This window comes from Haliotis rufescens, unplaced genomic scaffold, assembly GCF_023055435.1.
Source record: "Haliotis rufescens isolate VD_foot unplaced genomic scaffold, xgHalRufe1.0.p SCAF_3, whole genome shotgun sequence".
Lineage (NCBI taxonomy): Eukaryota > Metazoa > Mollusca > Gastropoda > Lepetellida > Haliotidae > Haliotis > Haliotis rufescens.
The window spans coordinates 57,703,110-57,715,631 of record NW_025964001.1 but is presented as its reverse complement, the minus strand read 5'-3'; the positions used below and the strand labels follow the sequence as shown (position 1 = coordinate 57,715,631).

Sequence of the window (12,522 nt, the reverse complement as noted above, 5' to 3'; positions counted from 1 at the left end):
TGTTTCTAGGTTTGTCAGCACAATACCCATGCTCGAGGGTTTCACCGAAGTGGTAAACGTCTGAGGCCTGCATCACTTCGGGCTTTCCTCCCACATTAAGCTGACACGCCGTGATATAACTGGAATAATGTTAAAAGCGGCGTTAAACCCAACTCACTCACTCATATTTAACCACGCATGGTATCACAGTGGGCGAGCACTTTCAAACTGGCATACCTCAGGGCTACTACAAGCAGCCACAGACATACGTGTACACACTTAGACAGATAAATACAATAATATCTTTAACCCCATTTGAACTCAGCTTATCGGAAAGTACGAAGTGATATCAGGTATGTAAATTGAGTCTTGACCAAAAAAGCCAGTACCTGAAAACACAAGCAACGATCCAGGCCGAGTCTGCGGAAATTGACCACCCGACCCATAATAGTTCTCCCCCATGGATTCTCATTATAATATAACCATGTCGGATTACTTGGGGAGCTAACTGTCGAAAAGCAAAATCTGCAAATCAAATAATTTTGGCGAAGGGAGGACTGACTTAACGATAGTGCAAGGTTCTTGTTGAATAGTTTAATTGTGGTGTTATGTTACATATAGCTTGATTTACAAGGCATACAGGTAATCTCGTACATTCAATCATAGTTAAGTGACAGAACAATGACGTTATACTCCTGTGTACATTAAACCCCGCATATACTGGACGCCTTTACAATCCATTTAACATAATATTGCAGAAGATCTCCAAAAGTGCAAGACGTCTATAAAAAGACCAAGGTTATTTCACACCAGGTGTATACGATGCCAGTATCAGAAGCAATCACAAGTCCCACAGAACACTTTACAATCGTGATAGGAGCCTCTAGAATATTTTTGAAAGAAAACGTAAATTGCCCCTGTTTCACAAAATGCATCATAATCAAATAATACATATCTCAGAGATATATTGACATACACAATTGGTTCTTATACAACCTACAAGCCAGCTCTTATATGATATATTTTCAAGGACAGCCAACACCCAAGAAACACACATGCCCTGGTGTATTTATCAAATGTTTTGAGAAGGAAAATCTAGGTAAGGCATGGTGATAATGTGTTAAAGGATAGTTTATATTGGAAAGGTTTCAAAGACGATCCTAGATGTTGTGGTAGCCGATGTGATAATAACTATTATTTCATATACAGTAAAAACCTATTATATGGGCGATGGCGTCCTCAACTCAAATTGTCTGGATTAATAACTGTCATGAATAACGAATCATTGTTACACCAGGTGTATACGATGCCAGTATCAGAAGCTAGCACAGGTCCCACAGAACACTTTACAATCGTGATGTTGCACGCACGCACGCACGCACGCACGCACGCACGCACGCACGCACGCACGCACACACACACACACACTTGTCTGAAGGATGTCTAACGTATGTGTATAGCTTACGTCTAATTATTGTCTGAAGGATGTCCAATGTATGTGTCAAGTTTACCCCTAATAATCGTCTGGAGGATGTATAATGCATATGAAAAGCTTATGTCTAACAATTGTCTGAAGGATGTATACGTACGTGTCTAGTTTACGCCTAACAATTGTCTGAAGGATGTCTAACGTATGTGTATAGCTTTTATCTGATAATCGCCTGAAGGATGTCTAACGCATGTGTATAGCTTATGTCTGATAATTGTCTGGAGTATGTATAATGTAGATGTACAGCTTTTGTTTAACAATTGTCTGGAGGATGTTTAATGTAGATGTGTAGCTTTTGTCTGATAACCGCCTGGAGGATGTATAATGTAGATGTGTAGCTTTTGTTTAACAATTGTCTGAAGGATGCCTAACGTATGTGTATAGCTTTTGTTTAACAATCGTCTGGAGGATGTATAATGTAGATGTACAGCTTTTGTTTAACAATTGTCTGAAGGATGCCTAACGTATGTGTATAGCTTTTGTTTAATAATTGTCTGAAGGATGCCTAACGTATATGTATAGCTTATGTCTGATAATTGTGTGAAGGCTGTATAACGTATGTGTATAGCTGATGTCTGATAATTGTCTGAAGGCTGTATAATGTAGATGTATAGCTTATGTCTAATAGTTGTCTGAAGGATGTCTAACGTATATGTCTATTTTACGTCTGATAATTGTCTGAAGGATGTCTAACGTATGTGTTTAGTATGTTTCATGTACATATGATTACTGATATATGGCCTCTGCTCGAATAATGTGCCGCATTTCTGTTTTGACTAGTCTGTTCTTCTCGGACCGATAGTGAAATACTATGTTTCTTCCTTTCTAGTAGTTCTTCAAGGTAAATGTTCTCTCACGTCGTTATAAGCTATGAGTCCGGGCAGAGAATGGTTTCGTTTTTCCAGAATATCAACAGCTAGCTTCAATGCCTGTTCACTGGATTTGGCCATCAACGCTGTGGTCAAGCCTTTCGTCCAGGTCTCGTGAAATGACGTCAGCTTTCGCGCAGGATTGTCCAGCATGACGTGGGGGATTCCGCACAGTGTGGAGAGGATATGTCCGTGCAGACGGTCAGTAATGACCACTCGCCCTCTCTGAAGAAACATGGCGCCAGTACTGGTGTGAAGAAAGGCATTCTCCATGGACGTCTCGCCTTTAGGTGATATAAATGATGTCCAGTCTGCCACGTGTACAGTGTAAGGCCCCATTAAGGACGGGATGGTGTAGTTGGGTGTTTCATCATCAGCCCGTCGGAGCCACAGTATGTCGTATATTGGAGACATAAACCTAGGGATAGATCCTATTTGAAACACGATGTCTGGCACTAAGAACAGCGTTTGCCTCGGAAAGAGTTCTCGTCCTATAGCAAAGGACTTCCTGTCTCTTAAAAGGAATGTAATATTTGGATACTTTTGGTAAATTTCTTTCACATACACCATTCTGTGCGCGGGTAGGTGACCTCCTTTTAGCCATATACTTTGTGGGAACATCAAAATGTTAAAATGCTGATAAAAACGGCTTAGAATCTGGTCCCGAAGAACGTCGTTTTGTAAATAGCCAATGAGATTGCCTCCTCCGTGCAGCAACACAACTGTGTTCTCTCTACTGTAGTTTCTGCTTAACGAGAGGGCTTTATCCAGGACCCCACTTTCCTCACACACACACGTGTTACAGTAGAATACGAGATGAATGCCCAGCCGTCTCAGGAGATAAACTTCGCCGACGGTTATGGCAGGGTCTCCTTTGTTCTCAAAGGCGTTAATGTCAAACAGAAATGCATATTTATAATTTCTTAGAAGAGTTTGGAATATGTTGACCTGCACACGTTGCATCTCAGTGATAAGATCATTGTTTTTGTTTAAGAAAGGTAGGTAGAAATCTGTCTTGTTAGGATGATCCACTAAATTCCATTTCTGGTAGGTTCGGAAAGCCTTTGGAGATGGTTGTTTGTTTGGACGGACGTGAGTGATGTTGTCTAGCCTGTTGAGGACAGACATCCAATGAGAGGTGTTTATTTTTAGCTTTTCATAAGGCTCCCGTTTGTCTGGTTGAACCGAAAGACTTAGTGTTGTGTATACTCCGCAACTTAGTGCCAGTAGAAGAAACAGTATTTGCTTTCGATACTTGAGACCTGAAAGTGCCAATAAAAAAAAAGAGACGTTAAAACAGTTCTTTATAATGAAGTAAATATTAACCATTGACATGCTATCTTCATATTAAAAAAAAAATGTAAAAAAAAATGACCGCCTCCGTGGTCTTGTGGTAGAGCGGAAGGTGCAGGGTTCGATCCTGGGCCGCGTCATACAAAAAGACGTTAAAAGATTGTACTTGTTGTTACCCTGTCTGGCGCTCGGCATTAAGGGGCTAAAACAAGGACTGGTCGGCTCGGAGTCAGTATACTGTGTCTGAGTGGGGTATTCATGTTAAACTGCGGCATGGTATCTCAGTGAGCTAGCACTATAAATCGGCATCAGTCCGGACTAGTACAAGCAGCCACACACACACATACACGTGCATGCACGTCGCTATATAAGTGCAATAATCTTGGACGCGACGTTAAACCCAATTTCACCTCACCTCATATTAAAAATGATTTTTTATGTTATGAAATCGCAATTATTACAGACGCTGACCTTTCTCTGGTACTTAATCGTTTCCTTTACAAGATAGAATCCTGCACGAGGATTGTTTAATGTTTTTTTTGTTAGCATTAGGGGTCCATTTCCAATACAAGGCATAATGACCCGGGACGGTATTCTCTATCGGAGCTATATTATTAGTTATGGTGTCTTTAGTTGCCGTATACGGTGTCATATTAGGTTCGCAGAAGTATTGGGCGAGGCGTCAACTAAAGACACGAAAAGTTTACACTATCTGATAATCCATATCGTACAGGTCTTGTCAAAACGAAAACGTGACACTTTCATTACAACCGTTGACGTTAAGGGTCAAGGGGAGACTACTCTTCAGACCTTAGAGGTCAAACCTTGTTGACAATTGTAACTATAATCATTATCAATAAAGTCACGAACGTGATCTAAAAAACATATTAATGTCCTTGCACATCAAATTAATGATATTAAAACACAAAACAATACCGAATAATGAATTTCGGTACCAGTCGTTTCATGTCATATATGTGAGGTGGGTGTTGGAAAATCCAAGATGGCTTTCACTGACGGTACACGGTGTCATATGAAGTCAGTAACAGCCATCTTGGATTTTTACTGACGGTATACGGGCTCATATGGGGTTAGTAGTTCTGCTCTCTGATTGGTCAATCTCACTTTAAGGCATAATAAACTATAGTACACTGGCAAATATGATCTTCCATGACTGGTGTGTTCTCACAATGTCTTACCTTTTTCAACTCTTAAACCTGTTGAGGTATCCTTCCCCATAGTATATATTCCAAGGCCCAAAACTGCTAAAGTAAGTCCTCCAAGGTTTGAGAGCGACAGGGACCTCGATCCAGCCAACACTAGAAACATCACCACGAGAAGCCGCTTCAGATTGTTAAGGACGGCATGTGTGATAACTGACACCTCCTTAAGCACCACACACGTCGACAGGGACGAGTATAACACGTGAAACTCTGTTGATGACGAAAGAAGGAACACAACATGCATACCAGGTCCGAGTTTATGAATATCCAAAATGGCAACTGACGTCCATGCTAAGAAACCGAAGATCAGTGCGTGGCGTGAACGCACTTTAATTTCACATTCGCCTTTATTTTTTATGGCAATGTTCCTCAAACCAAAACCTAAATTTGACATAAGTGCAAATATTATCCCCGACAGGTGATCGATGTTTTTAAAGGACTGACCAGAGAAAATGATACACCCAATCACGACCAATGGTAAGCTGGTTTGCACCGACACTGGAAGTGATGTTCTGTATACCAATGCATCTAAAAGGGCAGTTGTGATAGGTTCCATGAGTCTGATGGCAATGGTTGAGGAAGCCTCTAAGAATGTCATGCTACAGTTACTACAGAGTGTCCCGACGAGGTGGCCGAGGGCCGGCAGGTGGCGCCTTACACCGCTGGTAGGGGCGTTGTTTTGGACAGCCTGTTTCATCATCAGGAGACAGAGACCCATCTGTGATGATGTAGCCAGACACGCCCAGACAAGGCCGGGGATCCAGGGAACATGTCTTTGTGAGGTTGTCAAGAAACATTTCGTTGAGAGGTGACACAAATATGAAGTGGTTACCCAAGCCAAGTAGGCGACAGGGCCTTTGACGACTGTCTGAAACACACACAAAAAAAAAACATTCGTTTTATTTAGGGCACTTACAGTAATTTAGTGTCTTTATCATGCAACAAGATTGATGTCAAAAATAGATAAACATAGCAAAGTCTCAGTTGAACCTCAGCAGATGTTCAAACTCCACATAATAGTGAGTGGGTGAGTTGGGTTTAACGCCGGTTTTAACAGTATTCCTGTTATGTCACGGCGTGTCAGCTTAATGTGGGAGGAAAGCCCGAAGTGATGCAGGTCTCAGACGTTCACCACGAAACCCACGAGCACGGGTATGGTGCTGACAAACCTAGAAACATAATCGGGGCGAACCGGGATTCGAACCCACAATCATAGGTTTCTGGCGTGCCCATCCAATAAAAACAACAACAAAAACACACCCACCAAAAAACACAAAAAAACGAAACCAAAACCAAAAAAAACAAACCCACTCGTAATATCAAATCACGGTTACTTATTCATAAACCAACATCGGGCTTCCCTCCCACATCAAGATGACACGCCGTGATATAACTGGAATACTGTTAAACAGCGTTAAACCCAACTCATTCACTCACTCACTCAGTCATACACTTGTTCACTTTTCGAAAATGATATAATAAATAATAATAATAAAATTAATAAATAATAATTAATAATTTTGGAAAATGGTTGAAGGACGAATACTTGATTTAGTGTTGTTATGAAATTATAAATAATATAAACTGAATATTGATGTTTATTCACAGCTTTAGGATTCGTATAAACAGTTTCAATCTAGCATTTTTTCTTTGAGTAGATATTTATTCAAAGACACGATTAGACACCATCCAAGGGGAACGGGTGGCACAGTCGTCTAAGGCACCTCGATAGTTGCGTCCCCTGGGCACGCCAGAAACACGTGATCGTTGGTTGGAATCCCGTTTCTCCTGATTATGTTTAGATGTCCGTTTAAGGCGCCGCGATTCGCTGTGCAGAGTTGCGTCCCTTGGGCACGCAAGAAACCTATGATTGTGGGTTCGAATCCCGGTTCGCCCCGATTATGTTTCTAGGTGGGTGGGTTACTGGTAATTCTACCCTGACATTGAAGAATGCTTGCTTCTGATTGTTTAAAAAGAGGTATCCTTTGCCCTACTGATACCTATTTAAATTAAGCCGTGTGTATGAAAATACCGATTAAAGGACAGCCTATCGATGCATACAACAATGGCTGCCGGTAACCCTTTAGAATATGTCATACGTTCGAAATCAGAACTGCAGCTTATTAGTAAGTGCGTGAGTACGGTTTTGAGCCGCTTTTAGCAATATTCCAGCAATATAACGGCGGGGGACACCAGAAATGGCCCCACACATTGTACCCATACAGCTTATTAAAATCTTGATGAAATCTATTTAAAACCCCACACGATTAAGTAACACACACTAACCACTATGTCAGGGCCACATACTAAATAGTCACAAAAATAAGCAGTCCCCCTCGTTCGTCGTCTACAGCTACAAACGATGGTATTCATCCATACTTAACAATGGTGAGTGAGTGAGTGAGTGAGTGAGTGAGTGAGTGAGTGAGTGAGTGAGTGAGTGAGTGAGTGAGTGAGTGAGTGAGTGAGTGAGTGAGTGAGTGAGTGAGTGAGTGAGTGAGTGAGTGAGTGAGTGAGTGAGTGAGTGAGTGAGTGAGTGAGTGAGTGAGTGAGTGAGTGAGTGAGTGAGTGAGTGAGTGAGTGAGTGAGTGAGTGAGTGAGTGAGTGAGTGAGTGAGTGAGTGAGTGAGTGAGTGAGTGAGTGAGTGAGTGAGTGAGTGAGTGAGTGAGTGAGTGAGTGAGTGAGTGAGTGAGTGAGTGAGTGAGTGAGTGAGTGAGTGAGTGAGTGAGTGAGTGAGTGAGTGAGTGAGTGAGTGAGTGAGTGAGTGAGTGAGTGAGTGAGTGAGTGAGTGAGTGAGTGAGTGAGTGAGTGAGTTTGGTTTTACGCCGCTTTTAGCAATATTCCAGCAATATCACGGCGGGGGACACCAGAATTGGGCTTCACACATTGTACCCATGTCGGGAATCGAACCCTGGTCTTCGGCGTGAGGAGCGAACGCTTTAACCACTAGGCTACCCGACCGCCCCATACTTAACAATGGCATTTTCATTGTTGACATGTTGACCATAACTACAGACAGGGATTGTTCCCCGGGTTCATGTCATTTGTAAACAGCACTGTCACCGTGAAGCCAGGTAGCTTTTCGGGGTGGAGAGATAGTGATTTGTAAGATGTAATACTGTTGGGGATATATTTCACACCAACTGCTCCATAAGCACCACTTCAAGATACACAAATAAAATGTAAAATGTACCTTAAATCCTGTAATTAAGAAAAGGTTGATGGCGAAATAAACTCGTTCAATACCTTTTCCCTATTTCCACAACCTGTTATTCAATCATCAAAGTTCAATAAGAAGATTATCAATGATAAATCTATTTGTAAAGCCACATTCTCCGTATCACCAATTCGTTTTTCATACATGTATATTATCACGTTTACTGCCTTTGAGTATATCTAATCTGTACAGTATGTCAAGGCCGTTCAGTAGGTACCGCCCTATCGTCATCAGGTCTTGGCTAAAGGCCGTTCAGCAGGTACCGCCCTGTTGTCATCAGGTCTTGGCTAAAGGCCGTTCAGTAGGTAGCGCCCTGTTCTCATCAGGTCTTGGCTAAAGGCCGTTCAGCAGGTACCGCCCTGTTCTCATCAGGTCTTGGCTAAAGGCCGTTCAGTAGGTACCGCCCTGTTGTCATCAGGTCTTGGCTAAAGGCCCGTCAGCAGGTACCGCCCTGTTCTCATCAGGCCTTGGCTAAAGGCCGTTCAGTAGGTACCGCCCTGTTGTCATCAGGTCTTGGCTAAAGGCCGTTCAGTAGGTACTGCTCTGTTGTCATCAGGTCTTGGCTAAAGGCCGTTCAGTAGGTACCGCCCTGTTGTCATCAGGTCTTGGCTAAAGGCCGTTCAGTAGGTACCGCCCTGTTGTCATCGGGTCTTGGCTGAAGGCCGTTCAGCAGGTACTGCTCTGTTGTCATCAGGTCTTGGCTAAAGGCCGTTCAGTAGGTACCACTCTGTTGTCATCAGGTCTTGGCTAAAGGCCGTTCAGCAGGTACCGCCCTGTTCTCATCAGGTCTTGGCTAAATGCCGTTCAGTAGGTACCGCCCTGTTCTCATCAGGTCTTGGCTAAAGGCCGTTCAGCAGGTACCGCTCTGTTGTCATCAGGTCTTGGCTAAAGGTCGTTCAGTAGGTACCGCCCTGTTGTCATCAGGTCTTGGTCAAAGGCCGTTCAGTAGGTACCGCTCTGTTGTCATCAGGTCTTGGCTAAAGGCCGTTCAGTAGGTACCGCCCTGTTCTCATCAGGTCTTGGCTAAAGGCCGTTCAGTAGGTACCGCCCTGTAGTCATCAGGTCTTAGCTAAAGGCCGTTCAGTAGGTACTGTCCTGTTGTCATCAGGTCTTGGCTAAAGGCCGTTCAGTAGGTACCGCTCTGTTGTCATCAGGTCTTGGCTAAAGGCCGTTCAGTAGGTACTGTCCTGTTGTCATCAGGTCTTGGTCAAAGGCCGTTCAGTAGGTGCTGCCCTGTTGTCACTACTTTGGGCATTCAACAATATGAACTTAATACATTCTTCGTGTGGTGACTATTTACAATTTCGGAAAGTTCCTTTAACAAATGGCATTGCATTGGCTGTTATATTCTGTGTTAACATAACTAAAACTGTGTTTGGGTGTGTCGGTTACAGAAACATAACATGGATAAGATTTTTCAGAATTCATGTTTTTACAAAATAACGAATACCACGATGTGTCAAAATATACGCAAATCTTCACAGTCTTTAATTCCAGTCTTCACGTGACAGGACATGGATATTGTGTCAGAGCTGAGCACCCGACTTAAGTCAGTTAACTAGAGTGGTTTGACTGTGTCAGTTCACTTGCATATGCTATCATGGCGGGCAATAGTAAGAGGAAAGCTGTCAGTTTAGACACGAAATTGAGAATTATTAATGCTGTTGATGCTGGCATAAAAACCAACAAATACATTGCAATGGAATTTGACATTCCAAAATCGTGAAAATACGCGAGAAGCGAAATTATTCCGTTTAGTGGTCCGTTACTGCAGACCAAAGCTGACGAACTTGCAGTGAAATTAGGCCATGAAGATTTCACGTGTAACACTGCAATAACGTGTATTGTGTTTTGTCTTATCCAAGATGGCGGACGTTTCCGAGCGAAAACGTGTATAACGAACAACGGATATAACGAACTGATTTCACTGGTCCCTTGTAGTTCGTTATATCCGTCTTCTACTGTACTTATAACGATCTTTCATAGAATCAAGGAAGAAGGATTCCTTCTTTTTCGACAAGGGGCGGTCGGGTAGCTTAAAGCGTTCGGTCGTCACGCCGAAGACCAGGGTTCGATTCCCGACTTGAGTACAATGTGTGAAACCCATTTCTGGTGTCCCCCGCCGTGATATTGCTGGAATATATTGCTAAAAGCGGCGTAAAAACTTACTTATTCACTCACTTACTTTCTTCGACAAATGTCAATGTCCCGGGTGTTAATATTCTGTAGTCGTGATCTACCCTGGATTTGGGCTGTTGGTATGCATCAAAACTCGTGACATACCATCTCATTGAACTCTCGCCGTGATCGTGTCGTGCTGTAGATTTGATAAGCTAGTCGTAAATCACATAACATGCCAGTAGCTTCGTCATACATTATCACAGAAATTACGGTGCATTTCATTATCAGTTCACTGAGTGTATTTCACATAGCATCAATGAAGCGTTATCAGTAAATGAATACATTCTTGTTATAGAAGTAGACTTAATCACTGTAAGTAAACGTCTGAGACCTGCATCACTTCGGGCTTTCCTCCCACATTAAGCTGACACGCCGTGAAATAACTGGAACACTGTTAAAAGCGGCGTTAAACCCAACTCACTCACTCACTCTTTGTAAGTGTCAAAAGCAGGTATGACGCTCTACGCAGGTGTGTGGCGCTACTGCGTGAGGTATAGGATGTGTTTTGGGGTTCAGGTTTACAGACATAAACCACCCAATCCCGTTAGTCGCCTCTTACGGCAAGCAGAGTCGCCTCTTACGGCAAGCATGGGTTGCTGAAGACCTATTCTACCAAGGACCTTCACGGATCGCCACTGATCATCAATGTAGTGAAAATTAAGCACACAATTTCATAAAAATATAACGTTTTTTCAGTATATCACTATTGCAATACGTGACGTCATATCTGAACTCAATGCATGTATATGTAAGTCCGAATATCAGATACAGTAAACTACGGTTATAACGAACTGAGCGATACAACGAACCTATTTTTCAGTCCCGACTATTTGTTGTATAAATGTCGTATATATGCTTATAACGAACTACGGTTATTACGAACTAAAATGAGTGGTCCCTTCGAGTTCGTTATAACCGTAGATTACTGTATACTACATAAGAGTGTGTCATCATTGATTTTCAGTAATCCATTCATATAATGTTTACTACTATATTGCCTTTTAGGTCAACGGAATTTGTTTCGGCTGACAATTGACACAGGTTATTCTACAGTTTCACAATAACGAGAAAACCAACTTGCTTTATATTATTTGTTTCGCTCTTTGATTCTAATTGCGATATGAAGATGTCGTTTAAAACTGTCTATACGACTGTATAAACTGTATCCTCTAATGCTGTAAAAGGTTTCGTTTACTTACGGAATACATAGGTAAGTTTCCCACAGTTGCGCGAGCTGGACATGTGACCAGCGTGATGCTCTGTTAAGGACGGTCCTGATAACAGTCACTTGAATCACAGTAGTCAGAAGCATCTGTCAGTGTGTCGTGTTGTAGATAGTGTGCCAGCCCACGATCGCATTTCTTAGAATGATAATCACGTTGTGGTGATAACAGACTTGTTATTCAATGTTCATTGGTAGATATATTGATGCTGCTGTATATATAATATAATATAATATATATAATAAATATTGAGTCAGTATGGTTTTACGCCGCTTTTAGAAATACATTGTATTCCAGCAATATCACGGCGAGGGGACACCATAAATGGGCTTCACACATTTTACCCATGTCGGGAATCGAACCCGGGTCTTCGGCGTGACGAGCGAACGCTTAAACCACAAGGCTACTCCTCATTTGAATGGAACTGTTGTTGAAAATTGATATAAAAACTCTTCAAGTAACATTTTATAACATTTTCATTGGCAATGCGACCTGAGATCTACTTGTTATTGTGAGGACAAGGGAGGCCCAGTCGTCTAAGGCGCCGCATCTCGCTGTACAGAGTTGCGTCCCTTGGGCACGCCAGCAAATTATGATTGTGGGTTCGAATCCCGGTTCCACCAAATTATGGTTTAAGGTTTGTCTGCACCAAACCTGTGCTCATGGATTTCACCAAGGTGGTAAATGTCTGAGACCTGCATCACTTCGGGCGTTCCTCTCACATTAAGCTGACACACCATGATATAACAGGAATACTGATTAAAGCGGCGTTGAAAGCCAACTCACTCACTTATTCCCTCTTAGTTTTAGAAAATTGACTTACAAAAGTAAAGGGATATTCTGTTTCAACATTTTGAAATATTCAAAAAGGACGAACTTTGAGAGTTCATTCAATATCAGACATTCTTCCGTTTTCAAGGACCTCGTAGTCACTCAGTATAATCATAATAATATTATCCATTTTAAGTCATCAACATCTGCACTTGAGGATGTACCAAGTTGTCTGCCAACATCGGTCTGAAGACACCATAAGGTCTGCCGACAGACC

The 12,522-nt window shown here is 42.2% G+C and overlaps 1 protein-coding gene across 1 annotated transcript; it reads right to left on the bottom strand.

Annotated features, from left to right (window-relative positions):
- Positions 1-2,304: 2,304 nt before the first annotated feature.
- On the bottom strand, positions 2,305-11,540 carry LOC124127619. Its single transcript, XM_048403461.1, has 3 exons — positions 11,451-11,540; positions 4,830-5,721; positions 2,305-3,599 (listed from the first exon to the last, which is right to left on the bottom strand). The coding sequence occupies exons 1-3, from the start codon at positions 11,457-11,459 to the stop codon at positions 2,305-2,307; spliced, it is 2,196 nt and encodes a 731-aa protein (XP_048259418.1). The 5' UTR covers positions 11,460-11,540.
- Positions 11,541-12,522: the final 982 nt, after the last annotated feature.